Here is a 21,350-nt window from a genome sequence, read left to right as displayed (position 1 = left end):
GGATTATGCAACGTCATTGAGACTTGAGTGAACAAGTCAGGCCTCCATATTAAAAACACACCTAACTGAGAACTGCAAGATGCCCAAAGTAATCCATGAGCCACTCTTGCTTACAACTAGCATAATTACAAAATTGTTAAATCAAAATACCCAGAAAATACATTAATCCTTCAATAAAATTGTCATGAGATAGTAATGAATAATAGTTTAGCTAGATCCTCCAAAGAACTGGAAAGGTAATGTTTACAAACATGCAAGGAATAAGCACAAAAGATAAGGCAGCTCAGCTTAGAGAACAACTTATTTTCATTTCAGTCCACCTTAGCTTTATCCAACAAGAAGAAATGTCAATTGGAACCTGAAGAATTTAGCAAAGAAATGAAAATTAGAGGGATCCTCATCTCAAAGAAATTGAGAGGTATTGGTCTATTCTTATGCTAGACACTCTTTGAATTACAGCAATGTATTGCTAATGTATATCGAGTTTGAATATGAAATACATTCAAAGTAACACAACTGGGGAAAAAGAGGAGACAGAAACGCTCAATCTTGAACAGAAGAGACCAGAACAAAGACAACAGTAAAGAGAGCCAAGATATTTCTTTTCTATCAGTTTGATCTACTAAATGACACTATTTTCCACACAAGCCTTGCCTCATTTGCATCCCTAGGTCAAGCACACTTAAAACACTCCTGCTTTTCAAAAGGAATGTATCCAGTGACTCACTGGTTGCTCTCAACCCACTCTGGGATTTACCTAACCTATATACCACCTATTGCACCACATAAGGTCTGATTCTTGAAACTCCTGCTGCTGCCTGGGCAGGAAGACAGAAAATTCCAGCAGGTGATTAATTTCCCCCATTTGCCTCCAACGCCGTCTTCGCAGGGAATGTGTCAGTCCCTCCTGCTTAAACAACCAGCTTAAAGGACTATCATGTACCAGTCATGCACAGTTAAAATTTGATGAATCCTGCACAAGTATCATCTCCAGAGTTATGACAGTGTTGAAGCCAGTCAGAACCTGACAATAACCCAATCAACCTGCTAGGTTTACAAGAAAAATGCAAAATTTTGGTAAAACAGTAAATTCAGATGCATAACCACATCCTGCCTTTAGTTTTATTCCCTTAAAAATATCCACCTTTTATCTATGTCAGTGCTCAAGTAATTAGGAAAAACTATGCAAAGCAACATAGTACTGAGTGTCATGATACACAGAACTCATGAGAGTAGTTAAATGATAGCAAATCCAACACCAAAAAGATCTAAATATTTTTTAATTTTAGAAAACCCCATAAAACTATTTTGAGATTATTCTTATGTGTATCAAAGATCTACAATTATTTTTTAACAGCCTATGCATACATGAAAAAGAGGGACTAGTGAAGAGAAATAAGTATCAAAAGAGGAAAAAATATGTTTATTTCAAAAAGATGCAGAAAAACCTGACCACAAAAAAAAAGCAAATTAGAAGGTGTTTCCCTTCTTACAGATCTGTGCACATCCTCTCAAACGCAATCTGAAAGACTAATCTCACATTCATAGTTGATGCTTGTTCTGGTTTAACATATAACTTTCAATTATCAACACACTGTCTATATAAAACGTATTGGAAACACCATTACTCCTTGTGCCTAGGGGAAGAGATTTCATTAAAGATTTTGGGAGCCCCCTATAGAGGTGGAGTTTGGGTGTTCCCTCCTCCTATGCAACACCAGAGCCTCTGCTCTGTGCAAGACATTACTTAGGATCACTCTCCCTTTGGTAACATCTCCCTGCTATTTCACAATGATCAGATGTATTGACGCATTTTAATTTTTTTTAGCTATTTTATAAATTTCTTACTACACTCATTATCTCTATTCAGTTTTTTCATAGTACAGTGATTATTTAACATTTCCCATGTCACCCACAGATGTTTTTTAGAACTGTAAAAAACAGTTCAGCAACATCACCACTTACTTCACCACACAAGACCAGGAGGTGAATCATTCTGCAGAGTTCTGCGTAATACAAGTGGTGTTACTTGAGAAACAGCATATTTGTGGTCAAAACAGTTATGGATTAAGTTTTTATGGCAGTTTGTACAGAATGGTTTTTAATAATCATCTTTCTCATAAGAACTCCAACCACCAGTGATGGGAAGCAGAAACATGGTGTGCATTTCTGTACCTTCTAATTGTTTGTTCCCACATACTGATTAAACATATCCACTCTTTATGGAAGGGTAAATAAACTTCTAGATAAGCTTTGCATTGGTCTTGTAAACAAGACTATAACAAGGTTTTATTATGTTATTCATAAGTACACAATGCTCCACAAAGGAAAAAGATATTTTGAATAGGTTCTTGCAATCCTTTAGATTTGTGTTTGTAGATGTTGCAGGAAACCAAAAAGAAATAAACAAGAAAGAGCAAAATATTATTGGAAATATCTATAACATTTCCCTAGAATGATAATCAGTATTTTGCAAAATGTTATAAACTGTAGTGTTTCAAAAAAAAGAAAAAAAACCAAAACACCCCCCCAAAAAGAGTGACTTAGAAAAGTAAAATATTAGCTTAATTCCATCCATTTAATCCATATGGCACCATTTTAGCCCTCCACTTTGAATGTAGAGCTCAAAAATTCAAATTATAATACAACACATTATATGTCACATATCAAAGGCTAAAAAATCTAGTAAAAGAAAATATTTTGTATATGGCATTAATTTTTACATTACCTTTCCATGTTTCATGAAAATATGCTCAATGAAATTATGTTTGTGTAATTACATCTCTACCTAAACAAGATGGAGTTGGCAGAAGTCATATTTTAAACACTAACCTTCAAGAGTTTGGAAACAGTTTTTTCATATTGCACAGTGTTAATATTAATACAGTGTCCAACCGTATACAATACTCAAGAGTCATAAAATAGTAAGATTTAGTCATCAGTGATGCTTGAAAAATATATTAACCCAGTGCATTAGACAAGGGGGAATTTTAGTGGTGGCTGACAGAAATGAGATGAATGCCTCCTCTCACACACTGGCATGCTGTGCTGCCTCTTGTCCCAGGTACACATTGCTCAGAATCCTGAGATGCAAGGAGCTGTTTGGTACTTTTTTTCCTCTCCATGAAAAGCACAGCTATTGGTTATTTCCACTTAAGGGATACCTGCCTAAGATTACTAAGATTTCACTTGCAGAACTTGCCAGACAGTGTCTCAGATGTGGTCTGGGTGAAATCACACACATTGAACACCATCCCTCCCAGAGATGGACTGAAATGCCACTTTGGTCTTAAATAAGGGGAAGGAGAAAGAGAAAAGGGGAAAAAAAAAGGGGAGTGGGTGGGAGGTGAGCAGAGAGAGTGACCAAGCACAGTGGTGCTTGTTAAGCCCTTCACAGATTTCACTCTCTCTCACACACGTTACTTCACACTTTGGCACAGTCTGCTGGAAGAGTTTTCAGGCCTGAGATGTTTCTGAAGGCTGTATTATCTCTAAATAATATTATTTCTTCACCTATGTACTAAAAAAACTGCTATAACCTTTACATCACTTTAACACACATAAGTGAACACAATAAATTTAGCACCTCTGAAAATATCAAAATATCATTATGGAATTTTGACTTAGTAACAGGATGATCAAATCTGACTAGGGAAGAACTTCAAAATAAAAATGCTGTGCAGGCAAAACACTGTCACTGGGACACAACTACTCGACTTTGAAATTTACATGGTAATGGACATTATGACTAATTTCCTGTGCCATTTTCATCTTAGGAGAGAAAAGGTATGTCTTGTTGGGTTTTAAGTTATTTTGAAAGTCTTACAATAATGATCACAATAAATATCATGGATTAGCAGGGACTACTGTAAGTTAATAATATTTGTAGTTTGCTTTCCCAAATACTGTTGAAGTTGAAGTAATTTTCTGCAATATTCAGAAAAATCTTGTATTTTTGTTTCAAAGGCTTTTTTAACACATATAAAAATCCATGTTCTTCTCCCAGCTTTCAGTGCAAAAGAGATGCCTGTAAATTTGCATGAACCTGAAATCAAACCAAAAACATCATCCTAAATTGAGGTAGCACATTTAAGCAAGTTTCTTTCCAAGAACTTCAGAAAGAAACTGAAGGATCGTAAGAGTAATGTCTCTGTTACCAAGCATGAAAACCTTTAGTGACTGATGCATTCCTCCCTCTCCACTTGAGCAATTTAGGAGCTTGGAAGTTCTTCTTTAACTCTTCTTTTTTTTCTCCCCAGAAAATGCTGTTTAGTCCATGCACCTTTAGGTCCTGTGGCATCTACTGCAACATCAATAAAGGAGTCTGGAGTCATCCACCTCAGAAACGCCAAGAGAAGGAAATTCAGAACAGCAAAAAGAGCAAAAATACACCCAGTCACGGGGCCACAGTGAGACATTAGTCTGTTAAGTCGCTCGTCCATTGGTAAAACCATTTCACCTGCAACCCTGTCATACACCTAAATGGAGAGGAAACAGAAAACAAGATCTTAAAACAATGTTGCCTCTACCTCAAAAATCAGACACTGCACTTTGCTCTCACTGTGCAAAATAAATTATCTATTCCTAACTACTAGATGGGAAAAATCTTACCTCAAAAAAACATTGGAGTTTTTAAGTGCTGATTTGAGTCCTGTTCTAGAAATTTCATCAATTTATTTAAGAAGAAATAGGAAAAGAACTATTCTTTGACAGACTTCAAGAGTATTTCATTAAATAGGAAGGTTGCATAATTTGTTTCTCATGTAGCATTATATGGAAAGGATTGGGATTTTTAGTTAAATGAATGGGTTCTAATCTCATATTCATGTCAGGCATAGAAGACCCTGAACAAGCAATTACTAGACTTCAAACACTGATGGATGAACTCATAGATGAGTTGGCAATATTTCAAATCTCTGTATTTGAACAACCAAGCAAATCATAATAGGCTACTGATTTTTGTCTAAAGAAACACTAGTAATTTTTAGGAAAATTAAAATTCATTTACTGTGCAAAACAAATACATGCTACTAGTGACTTAATATACATATTAACCACAACCAAACAGCTACAAACCCATTACCAACAACTCAAAAAAGGCTTAAAGGACAGAGTTTTTTCCTCGAGAACATTACAGACTGCATCCTACAGGTAACTTAACAATGAGCTAAGAACTGTATTGTGTATAACTGGAGTTCCATGTATATTTCTTCCAATTACATGAACATTTTCCTTCACAGAGTTTTGATGGAGGTTTTTGAAGAATGGGCTATATAGAGGAAACAGAAATCTAGACTAACTTCTATAAAAACTTTGCAATTCAGATATTGCTTGCAGCTACAAAATCATAAATTGAATTGTACTGATGGCACTTGAAAATGATAAACTGATTGTACATGATCCAATACCTGAAGGTGGCTTAAAAGAGACGGATATCTAAGTGCATTACAATCTAAGAGGCATGTGGTTCATCTACTCTCTCCTTCCTAAAACACAGGAGCTGAAGTCAGAAATGACATATCTCCACAGGTGTTTGTAACGTTACTGCAGTTAACATTCCTCAATGATGGCAAAAGTTTTATGTTTAAGTGCAGTTCTAATTCTGAAATACAATTTCAAAACTATGAAAGTTAATTTTCATTACAACCACAGTTTATGTAAATTCAGCTATAGTTCAGCCTTCTGGCATTAAACTACCTCTCATATTTTAAACCACTTGTTAGCATGTGGTAGACAAAACTTGGTGATGAACTGTCTTAACCTTTTCATACAACTTATACAGCATGTTTTCCAGTTATGTCAGAAAAGTTACTTCATGTGAAGACTTGAATAAATACACAAGTAAAATCCTAACTAAAGAACTAGGCTGATAATATTTGTCAGAAGTTATGGGGTATTAAAAAATACAAATAGAAAAAAAACACCTAAGCATGTATTTGGGGAAAACAAAAAACATTTTCTGAACTTTTAAAACCATGTGTGTGACAGTAAACATGCTGAAAAATTACACTGAAGATTACACAGAGAATGTACATAGAAATATTTCAAAGCAGCAGCTGTTTCTGAAATGTACTCTAAGAGAATTTAAAAGTGGTTATACATACTTTCTCAGTTCTCTCTGCAACATTCCTCCATGTATAAAAGGTCTTTACTTTATTATGAACAATTTCTGGAGATGGAAGTGTTCCTGATCTGAGTTGGGCAATAGCTTTTTCTAACCCATCACACAAGGATTTCACTGAGGGCTCACATAAAATAATGAGATTTTCCGGAAGTACTTCAGGAATCCCACCAACTCTGGTACTCACCACCTTTGAAACAAACAAAAGAAACAATACATATGCAGCAGAGCAATGAAATTGCACGGTGACACTGCTATTACATTGTTCGGATGCAGCACTTGAGAAGAATAGGAAAGTATCATGCTTTGGGAATTTGACTTGTATGTGCACTACAGGTGTAGGGCCCAAAGACTTGGCACAGCAGATTACCTTTCCTGATGCCCAGAACAATTATTTGGTGGCATGATAAACCACAAGACTTGGTCTAATGCTTATAAGCCATCTTTCCTAAAGGTGTTTGTTACTGTACAAAAAACTAAATCTGCCTAACCAGATTTTGGACTCTTCCATAGACCCTCATAAAAATTGTTACCTCCACTTGGAAAGAACAGTTTTGCCACATCCACTTTCAGTTTATGCTTTCTGGGCTATTGAACATTTACAAGAATTCATTTATCAGTTCAGTAATTTTAATCTGAACCATTATTTTCAAAAGGAAATCAGAAATTACTAAGATTGACATTGTGCAATCATCCCCACGCAGGCAATAAGAAACTGTAGAATTTCCTCACCTCTAAAGAGGAAAACAGATGACAAGGGAATAACTACCACAACTAGATTATAACTGCTGTCAAAAGACACTGAAGGAAAAAAAATTAAGTCACTCATATCTATACTTCCTGTAAACTCGATACTCATATCAGTCTTTTTAAAAAAGTTTCTATATATTTTAATGTGAAGATCTAAATTCTTTATGGCTATTGATTTGACTTCTTTTGAGTTGTCAATCTGAGTTGTAAATTAGCCAGAAAGGGCTTTTGCTGCTTTCTCTCTCTCCAACTCTTATCTTGAATCCCTACATAGTGAGGCATTTTTTCTGCCGCTTCTCTCCAAGTAGTGTCAAAGTAAACCTTTGTGAACATCAGCAACCCCAAAACTCTGTAAAGAAGTACATACAAAACAGAATTTTGGAGAGGCAGTCTGGCTACTTCAGAGAACTGACAGCAGATCTACGTGTTATTCCCAATTCTGCACAAATTTCTTCTTGGAGCTTTAGGAGTTTCAATTAACGCTCCTGTCTCAGCTTCCAGATGATCTGTAAATGGGGATAGTACTTGCTTACCTTTGTAAGGACAGAGTCTCAGATGAAACCAAATGTTACAAGCACATATTATTTAACTGTGACCTTTGCTTAAAATGGATAAATGCTCTCTAGATATTGAGAATTTTCTTTTACCTGTAAACCACAGCTTGCTGCTTCCACAATAGCCATACAAAAGGCCTCAGTGAGGGAAGTGTTGAGAAAAATGTGTCCCTGGACTAGGACATTTCTAACATCCTGGTGTTCCAAAGCTCCAAGAAGACGCACCCTGCATATAAGAGGAAAACAAACAAAAATAACAGACATAAACACTAAATTTGGACTGTAATGGTGCTGTGCAGTGTAAGACATATTCTGAAAAAGGTACCAGTGGTTCACACTTGTACAGTGAGAGAATGAACATGGGCACTTTGGTTCTGTTTTCCCTACATTTTTCCAGCAATGGAGAAATAGAAGACTCTGCTTTTTATTATCACGATGAAAGAAACTTCTGAAAATAAAGCTGGGGGGAGAAGTTTCTGTTTTAATGATAACTGCCTTCAAAACACTGCTACTGAGCTTTCTCAGTTCTACAAGAGAAAATGGTTTCATTCAGTTTGTCAAATGCATTACCTGAATTTTCAGTGTAAGGTCTGATCGATCTTAGTCTGAGGGGGCAAAAGTATTTAGGATACAATGATCAGAACCTATTATTTTGAAGAAATATCAGAAAACAAGTAAAGAGTAAAGTGAGAATTATACTGATAAATCATTTGTCAGGGGAATCACTAAGTGAAGTACAAAACAGGCAACAAAAACCCTAGAAAATGAAAAATTAAGAACATAAAACTGTCTTTGATTAAGAAAACCCCACAGAAATACATAAAGGCCTATGTATCATGGAAACATTTTGGTAACTCAGTATATGTTTGTAACAGCACAACACTCTATAGGCACTATGCCAAAGGGTTTCATTATGAAATAAAATATATTACTAGCAGTCATCATCACAGCAGCAGTGACACAAATGAGCTAACACCTTATGCCATACAATAATGCATGATCACAGCTGCAGAGAGAAATATGATAAATTTATACCTAAGTCAGCTTTTCTATGACTTGAGTGAAGGCTCATTCAGGGTCTATTTTTATTAATTAATTTGCAGGATCAGTTCTACTCTCAAAGTCTTCAGTTAGTATCTGGTCTATTTGCCTTGCCTTCAACAGATCTTATCTTCTCCAGCCTCATATTCTGGGGCTTTTGGTGAGGGAGGGGCAGGCAGTTCCCCATCCCTGAAGTACATTGAGGGGCCACAGACATCCACAGAACAAACCTGTCATGTAGCTGGTATCTTTCCCGGACTTCTTCCAGTACAATTCGTTTTGGTCCTTCTCCTCCAACCAAGAAATGTAACTCTGGATATTTCTGACAGAGCTCAGGAATTATACCACTAAGCAGATCTATACCTAAGAGCAGAAAATTTAGGGCAAGCTGTTACTGTATTTGATTTCAGAATTTCACATGATGTATCCAACTGCTATAATTCTATTCAAGAGTAGAGAAAAAGAAGTCTTTTGAAGATAGCTACACTGCTGTGTATAAAATGAAAAAAGGATCAGTTTCTGATGTACTAAAAAAAAATATGGAAAAAAAACTCATTGAAGTTGCTGTCATTTCATTAAATAAAACCAATTAAGACATTTCTAATAGAATAGATAGACTAGGGCCTAAACTGTATGTCCAATGTAAGCCAAACCTTCCATTTTACAAATTACAATTTTCAGTATCCTCAATATTACAAAAGAAACATACCTCTGAACCAACATGTGGAAACCAAAATGTACATTTCTTCTTTTTGAAACACAAAAGCTCAGAACCGCCACCTCACCACTCCCATTTAAAATTCCATCCATACCACAGATACAGCCTAAGTGGTACCTAACCAAGACCTTTCTAAATAAAAAAACCCAACCAAAATGAATTTACATTTGATCCCCTATTACCTTTTCTATACACAAGTCTGCTGACAACAACAATTGTGACTGTACTGTCATCCCTCCTTGACGGGTCTGGAGTGAAGTCGGTGGGATCGACAGCGTTGGGGATGACAGAGACTATCCGAGGGTCCAGAGCTGCTCGCAGCACCGTGTTCTCCTTACTCGTGTAGGAGACGCAGATGATGTGGTTGGTGTCGCACAGGGACACGGTCAGCAACTTGTTGGTCAGCACGGAGCTGACATCCGCGAACCCAAAGAGGGAGTGGTCAGTGAACACGGTCCGCAGCCCCATGGTCTTGGCGTGGAACAGGGCGTCGTGCGCCATGGCGGAGAAGGAGCTGTGGGCGTGCACAATGGTCACCCTCTCCCGCACGAAGATGTACCTGAGCAAGGGCAGGCTGTGGAACAGCGTCGTGGCCGTGGACTGGTTGTACATCACCTTCAGGGGCAGGTAGTAGACTTTCAGCCCGCTGGTGAGGTAGCGGACGCCCTTCCTGTGGCCGTAGGCGTGGGTGACCACCAGGACCTTGTGGCCGCGCTCTATGAGGCACTGCGACAGCTGATACACGTGGCTCTCCACACCCCCCATGTTGGGGTAGAAGAAGTCCGACACCATGCACACGGTGTGCGCCGCCGAGCCTCCGCCCGCCATCCCGGGCCCGCTCCTGACGGGGGAAGGAACCACAAGGCGCCATCACTCGCCGGCGGCCGCCCCCGACGACCCCTGGCCCCCGCCCCGCCGCCGGGGCCAGCCATGCGGCCCGTGCAGGCCGCACGCACCCGGTGGGGCGGCGCCACGGCTCCTTGAAGAGTCCGGCCGGTCACCGCTGGGGCCGCCCCGGGAGCGGTGGGGGTGGTGAGGGCGGGGGGACCGCGCACGTACCTGCCGGCGGCGGGCGCTCCCTGCGCGCTCCCCGGCGCCATGTCGCCATTGCCCGGTCACCGCGGCAACCGCGCGCCCGCCCGCAGCGGCGCCGCAACCAATCGGCGCCGGGCGCCGCGTCACGCGGGAAAAGGAGCGCCAATCGGGACGGGGGCGCGTGCCGGGGGCGGGAGCGCCGCGCGCCAACTCCGCGGCGGGGGTCCCGCGTTCCCGCCCCGCCGCGCGGGGACTGCTGCTGGTGGAGCAGAGCGCTCCGGAGGGATGGGGAAAAGGGCTGCAATTGCCTTGGAATTCCAAAGGCTTTGCCCTGTCCCCGGCGGTGGAGCTCCTATGGTGTGCTGTTCGGCTCGAACACAGCTGGAGCTCCCGAAATGTTCTTGACTCTTCTGCCACAAGTGCTGCCTCAAATAAGTAAAACATGATTTTTACAGACGGCCCAGGAGCTCGAAGGCTGGGAAAGCATCTGGGTTGTGTGAGTTGTGTTCTGACACCCCGGACTGGCATCGCTCGGCTGTGTATTCATTCCTGGTCTCAAGGAAACTTTGCCATCAGCCTTTTGCAGCTCCAGCACCGGCCAGACTGCTGCTGACTGCCAGGAAGGGTGTTACCTCACCAGGCTAGGGCTGCTTATGCCTCTCCTGTATGTTTCCAAGATTATGTTTGGCAGTTCCTTCTTCTTGCCAAGATTTCTGATACAAATTTTGTCAGGTTTGATTCTGTCATCACTCCTGTGCAAATAGGTGTGTCACGAGTCACAGTACAAGCTGGCCTAGGCTGGAGTGCTGGCTGAATTCCTGACTAGGTTGAAGCTTGGACAGATACTTGGAAGCACTGATCCCATGAAGGAATGAGGAGGAAAGCAGACACTTTCTGGCGACTGAAAGACATGAAAAACGCTGGTGTGTTGAATAAGAAAAACATTGCTCATTGTTCTAATTTTTCTCATGTGTTCAGAAGGGTGGGACCAGTATCGGCAAGTCTGATTTCATCATCAGGTCCTCCTCTGGCGTGGCAAGAACCTGAATTTCAGGGTGAGAAGCTGAGTGTGAGGCCAGAAGAGAGGAAGCTTCTCACCAGCAGCAGCAGAGTGTGAAAGAAGAGACTGAGAAGCAAGGGTCCATAGTGGTCCTAGTTCTTAGAAGAAACTGTATCCTTAGTGTAAGCAGTGGCCTTAAATTACATCCATAAAACAAACAAATAAACAAAAGAAACCCACAACCCCACAAAAACAACAACAAAACAACCAAATAAAAAAACCCCACCCAACACCAAAATACTACTAGGAGAAGGAGGAATGCACTTGAAGGTTCTCAGCTGCAGTGCTCCATGATAAGCCCTGGTACATGATGCTGGTGACTTCCCTTGCTGTCAGGCTGCCCTGAAGAATCAAGCTGTACTAGTCACCAATTTCAGATGTCAGGAAAACAATGCTTATGATTTTAACTATTTGCTAAATGTGGGTTTTTTAGACTAATTTTTCTTGTGTACTCTGTAGAGAAATGATAATTCTTGGTATGCAAGCTTAAAAAACCAGAGACGAATCTTAACTGGTATAGGACCTAGCAGCCCCTTTCTTCAGTGAAAGAAGTGATATATTCTGTAAGCTGATGCTGACCCACTACTGTGCAAAGCCAGAATGCTGGCACTGATCTACAAAACCTGCCACAGGACTGGTCCACTTAATCTTATAAACCTCTTCTTATGCCACAACAGTTGTAATTTTTCATCCCTCTGTATTTATCTGAACTTTGGAGGGGACTTGGTGCTTTTCAAGCAGCTGGCCATAGGCTCCAAAAGTCTTCCTGAAGGAGATCATTTAAAGTACTGTGGCCAAGCCAAGCCCTTGGCCCTGCGTATTGGCTTTTATGGTCTGACGCCTGTGTTCTTCATTAAATGTGTCTAGTTGTGCTTAATGTCATACCTGTCAGTGGTCCAATCAATCTGCCTATATCAGCAGCCTTCTCCCGTTGTCATGGGCAAGGGGCCTTGAAAAGTTTGTCTACCAAGAAGCCTAGGAAAACCCTAATGGAAAGGAAAGGAATCTTTTCCACTGCAAAGTTGACAAAGGTGCTGCTAGATTTTCTCTTTATGCTGGTTCACAAAGACGGGGTAACACACACTTCTCACTGGCTGGGGTGTTGTATTTAGTCATAAAGTTGTCACAGATCCTGGGCAGATCCAGAGTCTGTCCTGCCCCAATCTGAGGTGGAGCTGATATGGAAGGGATCAACAGCTGAATGGAGAATTAGATTTTCTTACTTTCTAAATGCCTGCACTCAATATATTCACTCCCTCATTTAAAGCACGTACAAGGTCAGAGAGGCTCTGGCGTATTTAAAGTAGAGCGTAAAGATGTTAAACCTGTGACAGCAGAGTAATTGCTGCTTCCAAGCCTGGTCCTTGAATGCTTCTCAAAACATCCTCATAAATTGAGTTAATGGAGAGAGAAGATGGAGGACACTTAAAGACACTCCTGTGGTTTTGTTCTGGTAGCACATGCAGTCATTCCTCAAGGAGATCACTTTAGTGTTCTTGAAAATATATGAAAACTTTCTGCTGGATACTCTGTGCTATCACCTCCTGCTCAGCTTCCTCTCAGCCTGAATTTGCTGCTCTGTCCTCCAGTCTGGTGGATGATGTCACTCCTATTGCATGTCTCTATGGAGCAAAAACTATACTATTTGGTGAAGTGTCTCTTCTGTGTTATAAGTTGGTGTATTTATTTACACTTAATTAGCCAAAAGTTTGCACATTTATTATCACAAAATTGTAATTGACAAAAAATAGTAGTTGACAAAAAACAAGCCATCAGTTGTTCACAAAGTCGTTCACAACAGAGCTGTAAAGCAGTGCTGCTCTCGAGCCTGATGCCATGGCAAGGGAGCTGTAGCATTTCTGAAAAAGAAATCTTGTGGCATGAAATAGTTGTGCGAGAGTGCTCAATCAGATTGCAGGGAAGGACATTTTCTTTCCATGATTCAGGGCGGCAGAAACTTGGAATCCCCAAATGAGGAACATCAGTGAAAAGTTGTACTGCTGAATTGAGAATTGTGGCCTATACGTGCAGCATAAACTGAGAATGATTAGTGAAAGCAAGCAGGAGAGAGCCAGAGACAGCCCAACACCTTGTGTGAAAAAACACAATGTTTGTGAGTTTTGATTCTGCTGGAATTAAATATGCTCTAAAACAAGGAGGAAAGCAGTATTTTGAATATTTTTCCTGGTAAAAAAGAACCCTTTCATAGAGTTAGGCTGGAGAACCTGTCACTTCTCCTAAGATTCCTGCATAGAGGGAGCGAGGGCCCAACTGTCTACTTCAGCAGTTGTTTTTTGGTGCTAGGAAATAACAACAGCATCTAAAAGGTTTCTATAGTACCTTAAAGAGGTTGGTTTTGCCTGTTTTCTACTGTGTACGGCCGATCCCCATTACCTGGCTGCAATACCACCCACAAAGCAGCCAAAAAAATCATGGTTTTCTCTTTAACGTACCTGGGTTTTCTTACAGTCTTTTCCCCCTGTTCGTGGGATCCCTCAGAAGCTGGCTGAAATGACATGTTAATGTACTTCTAAAATGCAGGTTTCCAATTGAAAGCTTAACAAACTGCAGTGTAGTCTGTGAAGGAAATTACCATTAAACAAAAATTAGAAAAAGGGATTCTTTTCTTTAAGCCAAACTTCTCTCTCCAATGCCAGAAAATAAGTTGATTTTCCATTTTAAAGACACATCTCCCTTCCAAGCAGGTTGAAGTTCATCTGTGGCAGATGAATTTTCTAATAGAAGGGAGCAGTTGATTGGCAAGGCTGTGCCTGTTAGGTCTCACATCTGTATGTAATCTGTGCCTCTCACACATGCCCAAAGACTGAATCACTCAGTCATCATCTGTGTACTAAAATATTCTTCCATCCCAGAGGCCAGAGCTTTCTCTTCCCTCTCAAATGAGGACAGTGAATGTGGGTGACAGTATGAGGGCTTGGGAGCCGTCACAGGAGGAGCTTCCAGTCCTCTGGGCTTACACACAGATTACATCTCAGACTTTACCAGGACAGGACAGCTGCGCAAAGTCCATTGACACTTGCTGGGAATAATCCTCTTTTACGTCACCTATGCATAAGTCATTCACCACTTCATGCAGGAACCATTTCAGTACCTGAGCACTTGGTCTCAGAGTCCTTCCTGGTCCCTAGCTGGAGCACTCCTTGCGAACAAAGCCTGGGTGGTGGCTCTTCTACCTTCTCAGATGAGGCAGTGATTCAGCTTAAATACTCCTCCAATGGGGCAGAAAAAAATTCCTAGGCACACAATGCAGTGTTGGCTGCACTCTCCCTGACATTTTAAGTCCATCAAGAGGACAGGTTGCTTTTGTACTGGTGGACTGGGGGATATCTGTCCTGCAGCCAGCATGCAACCAGTATCAACTCTCCAACAAGTCATCTGACTAATAAGACAGAAATACAATTCCACTTGTGTCTCATTTGGATCCAGTCAGAACAGTAACACACAGATCTGGTGTCAGTTATCAGGAAGCCACAGCCTGTGGATACACTAGACTTGGTTTAACTTTTTTATTTCCCCCTCAGCTTTGCTAGATTTTACTCTCTGTTTAGTTGCAGATCTAAATTTCTGTTTCTGCAGTTTTGAGACCTCACCAAAGTACTTTAGCACTCATGCATCAGCTGTATTATCAGAGAAGGCGTGTCCTAGAGGTCTTTTCTTTGTACCTCTAAGACTACACTTGACAAACTCTTTTAAAAACTTCTGGGAATTTGTGTTGCAGAATTCTCCATTCTATGATTGATACAAACTGGACTTCCAGAACTGACTGGTGAGCTTCAGTATTAAAATGCTAAGAAAATGGGTGTAACTGTAAGTTCCACAAGTGCAAGGACTTACTGGTGGAGGACGAAAAAAGGTGCAGTGACAACAGTAGAGGGAGCTATTGGAAACTTAAAGTGTGTTCATCCTGGTGGCGATGCAAAATATTCTCAGTGCAAAATTGAAGAACCTGCTCATTATATACCCATTAGTGTAGTACCTGCCTGAATTCTATAGTTTGAATTCAAAGAAAACTGAGTTTCTTGTAAAAACGAAGCATGAACTATCTAATATTTTGGTAGTTTGCATCCAGATTTAAACTAAAGCAAGATTAATTAATTATAATAATACTTTAAAACCCATTTAATGAAACAAGGATTTCTTTAAATTGATAGTGTTATTGTAGCCTTGAATATCTAAAAATAAAACAAGGTAAGGTCTGTGGAGGATGCAGTAATTTGTATTTAACTGTTAGAACTGAGAAGACTCAGAGAGGCTTCCAAGCATGCAAACCCTTCTTGAGATTTGAAAGGGAAGCCACAGATTTCAAGTCTTGTGGAGTTTGGAAAGTACTGCTCTGAGGTGAATTTAATTAATGTGGAGCAGGGCAAGGTGATAAGGTGATTGGACTCCAGGAGACAGGCATGGGCATCCTTAGCTATGAAAACTTTAGGAGTGAGCTGTGTAGTTTTAAAATGGGATGCACAGGTAAATGGTAGATCAGAGAGATCAGGTGACTTTCAAGTGATTTTCATTATATGACTTTGTAACAGCTGTGGGAATATTTTGCCATTTGTTGTGGAGACCATATCATTAACAAGTGTTGCATAGTTCTTGTCAGTGTGTTAAGCTTTTCTTTATGTTTCATCACTTGTATTCATGATTTTATTCTGGGAACTGAAGCTAAATAACCCCTATGCAACCATATTTGAGTGTTTCAACACATTCTGAACAGTTAGTCCATTCATAGGTATCAGCAGATGGGTGATATCCACTGATACAGGAATCGGGTCTTCGGCTCCAAGGGGCAGATGGCAATAAGGTCCAATGATATCAGCTCTCTTAGGCCAAGCCCCTTGAAACCCAAGATGGCTCCTCCCGCTCCCGACCTGGCACTGATCCCCCGAAGGAAGGCAACCACACAGCTCAGGAGTCCACGAGGAGAAGCAAGGTTTATTTGAATGCCCAGCCTTATATAGGGTACAGCAGAACTTTCTAGAACATGGGAGGGGTGAAGGGTGGAGAAAGGGAGGAGCAAGGCATCTCATTGGTTGGTATGCAAATTAAGGGGAGGGATGGGGAAGGGACCAATGGAGAGCCAGGATCAGAACATATCCTTATAGAGAAAGTGGTGCACTGCACCAAACTGGGGCCAATCAGGGAAGGAGTGGTGGGAAAATGCCCTAGGGGGTTATGGGAAGAAGAAACTTGGGCAAGATGACTAAGGGGAAAATTCATAGGGTAGCCATCTTAACATATGTTTTATTCAACTGGGGAAACAATATAAGAAGCGTCACGGCGAGAGTCCTCATAGAACAACAGCCATGTTGATTGGAGCAGGCTCCCCAATTTTGGCATCCTCATCAATCCATCTCTTGTATTATTCCTGCCACTTTATAAAGTCTCGATCTATCCCAACACGTAGGGACCAAGAAATGCTTTTCCAAGAGACAAGAGTACATGAGTGTGTGTAGACAGTGGGATCTGGGATCAAGAGAACGTTTTGGATAAATGCTTTGCCAGTGAATCACCTCATAGAAACTGATGGATCAGTCTGCTTATCTTGCATCACAGTTTCAGCTGAACCTGTGATACTAAGCCACGTGTTAGAGATACAGTCTTCACCAATGAAAATACCACTTAGCTTAAACAAGTGGGGCAAAAGACCAGGTGAAGTGCTTCCTATTTTGTTAACTTGTTTTCTTGATGCTTAATTTGTAATTGCACTCAATAACTGGATATTTTTTGTATAAATACTCTTGTAATTTTAAATATATAGCAGATAGTTCTACAGACTAGCATTAAATCATTGATTATTCAGCCATAAGTATTTTACAGGTAGCTTTATATATTTAAAAAAGGAAGCAGTTCATGCTGAATTATGGATCCTCAGTGCTCTCAACCTGTAAGGACCTTTCACATTGAGTAGTAGTGTGAAGTGTGATAAAAGTGGAAACAAAGAAGGGTGTTAATGGCATAGAAGTCAAAATGCAGACCAAGACCTGCCACATCATTTTGTGTACTCATTTTGCTTTATTGGCTAAAGGAGCAATTTCCTTTTATCTTAATTTAAAACAGAGTTTTTACCCACTGAGTTAAAAGGTTTTATTGAGGTTTTCGAGTAACTGCTGATGTAGGAGTTTGATAATTAAAATGAATGGCAGTACATCACTTGTAACCCCTGACAAACAAACTTTTTTGGGGTTTTTTTGTAATGTAGGCTGTAATAAATGCGACATGGATTCCCTTGACCTGGTAACCACCTTGTAGTTCCAGAAAGACCAATTAGCTACACAAGTCCAGAATTAGAAAATGACCTCTTTGGTATTTGAACATTGAAATGCATTTACTGGTTATTTAGAAAATACAAAGGAAACTGGCGGCTGAACAAAAACAGAATTTTGTTTTTGGTTTTCAGCATTTTTCTTTCATTTTTAAAACACTACTGTAAAGCAAAGAAGAAAACAAAAATAAACCCAAGCAGATTCAGATTCACTTTTTTTTTTCTGGAATACAGGAAGAGCCCTTACAAGTCAGCTGGAGTTGATGCCCAAAGGATACATACAGATTTATATGTTTGCACTGTGTATGAGTGTGACAGGATTTATATGTGCTGTCAGCCTTTCTATGAATAATGCTTTCTATAACAAATATTACAGTACATGACCTGTGATGGCTTTTGAAGTAAATGATAGCAGTACTTTCAAGATGTGTTTGAATTACTTCAGCGTTACCAGCATTTGGTAAGATCACACATACATCTGTCCTTCTGGAAGTCAAGTGAGGTTTTTGCAAGTAGATAAACATTTCCCGACTCTTTCAGATGTAGTCTGCATGTTTAGCTATTATTCTGGTTCAGTTTTCTTCCTTGCCCTCTTCCTACAAAAAAGCTCTTGCAAGTGAAAGCTAGCTACTCAGAAAAACTGATGGTTTTAGAAACTTCACATGTGTTTATTTAGAATTAATTATTGTTTAAGTATTCTCATTCTTATTATACACATAATACAAATATGGCATTAAAGACATCCCTCACTTTATGAAAATTAAAGCATACCATAACGGGAAGTTTTAGCATAATTATTCTGGCTATGAAAACTGTTGTCTTGGTTTGAGATAAGCAACTGCCAACCCCCCCAAGCACAGAGAGAAAAGCCTCCCTCCTAACACCAGGGAAAGGGAGGAAAAGAGAGGGGAAAGAAAAAAAAACACTTCAAACTGCATTTATACTAAATCTACATATATTTTTCACAGAAAGAAAGAGACAATTAGAAGAAAGTACAAATATACACTCACACAAGTCTACAACAACAAGTTCCCCACCTCAACTTCTTAACGAACACACAAATTCTACTGTCTTAACTACACATTACTTAAGAAGAAGCTTATTCCCCAGGGAGACAAACCCAAGCAGAAAGGAGAGACCCAGAACAACACATTTTACTTTCCTGAGGTACCCTGTGAGCCAGTGGTGGGCCTGGTCCTCTCCATCCCCCCTGGGGCAGCATCGTGAGTCCTCCCAAGAGGAGGGCTGAGAAGCGACTGCCTTAACCACTCCCACACTGGTTCCTACTTCCCTGGAGATGATGTCATAATGTGGTATGGAATACAAAATTACTGGCTAGAAGAGGTCAGCTGTCAGCTCAGCCCAGCTCAAGTCAGCTGACAGCTTCGGCCTAGTCTGAACTCCAGAGCCCAAATTTAGGCCCACCTAGGTGACCCATAACAACTGTAAATTCTCTCCTTATGATTAAAAACCAAGTCACGATGAATGCAGTAACAAAAGGCATTTCAAACTTCAAAGTGAACATTCCACTGCTCAATAACCACCCCTCTGAGAAGGTCAGTTAGTCATCGGTTAAGAGTTAATGACATCAGTCAAAAAACAGATCTACTATGTATTTTACGTACTTCATTTAAGTCTTCTGAATTGTTGTATTAAATACTTTATTAAATTCTGTTGTATCAATATGAAAAATAACATAAAATACTTCTATTTTAAAGGTTGTTGAATGTTTTTTAATGAAGAATCCAGAATTTCATAAATAAAATACCATTATGAGCTTTTAGAAATCCTCATGAAAATCTAATCATCTGCTTTTGTTGCTGTCTCTACCCAGAGTCTCCCTTTAGTCCTGGTTTTCCACGTAAAGGATTTATGGCTATGCCATGATGTTAGTGACATCCAGATCTTCTTGGAGCTGTGGCAGTGAAGACCATCACATGGCATTGGCATTCACAACATTGCTTAAACTCTTGAGCATTTCCACAAAGTATTTCAGTGACTGTTACAAGTGTGCAGTTACAAATATGCTCTAGCTTTGGTAATTTTCTGATGATACAGGAGAGTCAGATAGAAAAGAGTAGTGCCTTACATTGCAGAGGCTGGCACAGGGCCTCAGGAGCAGACCATCTGCTAGGGTGGGACTTCATTGTAAAAGAAATATGCTGTTAAGATGCTCATAGGGTGTACCAGAGTGGACAATCCTATTTGAAACATAAGGAAATACATTCATAAGGCTTCCAGCAATTAGGTCCAAGAAACTCTAAGGAGCATGAAAGTTATAAACCAAGGTAAAATCTAAGTGTATTGGTTGCTTAGGTCACTCTTATTAGTGAATACTACCACAAAAAGTTTCTTTTTCCATCTTCATAGTAAGCCTAAGACCTGTTCTGAATCTACAGGCTTTCTGGCCCATTGCTTCTGCAAAATGGGAATCCCTAACAGGTAGAAGAACCTGTAGGGAGTTATGTGTGAAAATAACATGGAATTTTACATTGACCTTTAAGTCAGTTTTTGGTGATCATTCATTCTCTCTTGTTTGAGCATGTTTTCATCTGTCCTGGCTTTGGCTGGGGTACATTTTCTGTTCAGTAGCTGATACAGTGCTGTGTTTTGTATTTAGTATGAGAATAATGTTGATAACATACTGATATTTTGGTTGTTGCTAAGTAGTGCTTACCCTAAAAATTAAGGAATTTTCAGTTTCCCGTACTTTGCCAGTGGGCACAAAAAGCTGGGAGGAAGCATAGCCAGGATGGCTCACCTGATCAGGTCAAAGTGATATTCCATACCATAGAATATATTGCCCAGTGTATAAACTGGGGGAGTTGGGATCAGGGGCTGGGCGCTGCTCGCTGCTCGGGGATGGACTGGGCATTGGTCAGTGGCTTTGTATTGTATTGTATTGTACATCACTTGTGTGCAGAAGCAGTATTATTAGATTTTATTTTAATTATTAAACTGTTCTTACCTCAACCCATGAGGTTTAGGTTTTCTTTCTAAATCTCCCCACTAGGATGGTGGTGGGGGAAGTGAGTGAGAGGTTGTGTGGTACTTAGTTGCCAAGTGGGCTTAAACCGCAACACTATCAAAAACATTTGCCTTAGTGTTTAACAAAGTGATCCAGAAGATCTAAGAGCAAAATTCTGAGGTTAAAGGTTAAATTTACCTGTAGGCTTAGACTGAAAGAAGCCTGTGAATGTAGCAAGATCTCATCTTACTGCACCCCACTGGGATCTTCAGTCCTGCACTGGTCCTCCAGGCACATGTCTGTTTTTCAGTGAAATGGGAAAGTGTGGAAACCTCAGACGAAGGTTCACAGTGGTGGTCAGCGATGGTACCTTTCCAGCCTGGTATCCTAATGGCTATTGCACTCTCCTGGGAATAGGTAGTTCATGTTCAAATCCCTCTCTGTCTGTGAGAAAAGCTTTTGAATATGGTTTCCAACCCCTCAGTGACTGCTTTATCTAAGAGCCTTCTGAAATTGAAGCAGTCTTTATTTTCTCTCAGGTAGGAGCAGTCAGTTTTGAAAAAGGAAGTTAATATTCACTAGTCAGAACAGAAAACTGAGAAAGCCTCTACAGATAACATGGATGAGACTTGGGAGTAATTAATACAGGGTTCTAGTTGCTAAATTTCAGTTTAAGCTAGTAAATGTAAAAGCTTCATTTCTTTCCACAGAATTTACCTTTACAAATACTGTTGTATGGTTTTGCACAAAGCTGTATTTTCACTCTACATGTCTCTGGTACTGTAAGTTACGTGTCAGGTTTTCCTCTGCAGCTCCCTGGTTT

The 21,350-nt window shown here is 40.3% G+C and overlaps 1 protein-coding gene across 1 annotated transcript; it reads right to left on the bottom strand.

Annotated features, from left to right (window-relative positions):
* Positions 1–1,329: 1,329 nt before the first annotated feature.
* Positions 1,330–10,308, bottom strand: PIGA (phosphatidylinositol glycan anchor biosynthesis class A). Its single transcript, XM_071558380.1, has 6 exons — positions 10,244–10,308; positions 9,367–10,025; positions 8,697–8,829; positions 7,519–7,651; positions 6,105–6,311; positions 1,330–4,478 (listed from the first exon to the last, which is right to left on the bottom strand). The coding sequence occupies exons 1-6, from the start codon at positions 10,282–10,284 to the stop codon at positions 4,212–4,214; spliced, it is 1,440 nt and encodes a 479-aa protein (XP_071414481.1). The 5' UTR covers positions 10,285–10,308; the 3' UTR covers positions 1,330–4,211.
* Positions 10,309–21,350: the final 11,042 nt, after the last annotated feature.

Source organism: Pithys albifrons, chromosome 1, assembly GCF_047495875.1.
Source record: "Pithys albifrons albifrons isolate INPA30051 chromosome 1, PitAlb_v1, whole genome shotgun sequence".
In the NCBI taxonomy this organism is placed as follows: Eukaryota; Metazoa; Chordata; class Aves; order Passeriformes; family Thamnophilidae; genus Pithys; species Pithys albifrons.
Note: the sequence above shows the minus strand (reverse complement) of the source record. Positions and strands in the feature narration are given on the sequence as shown.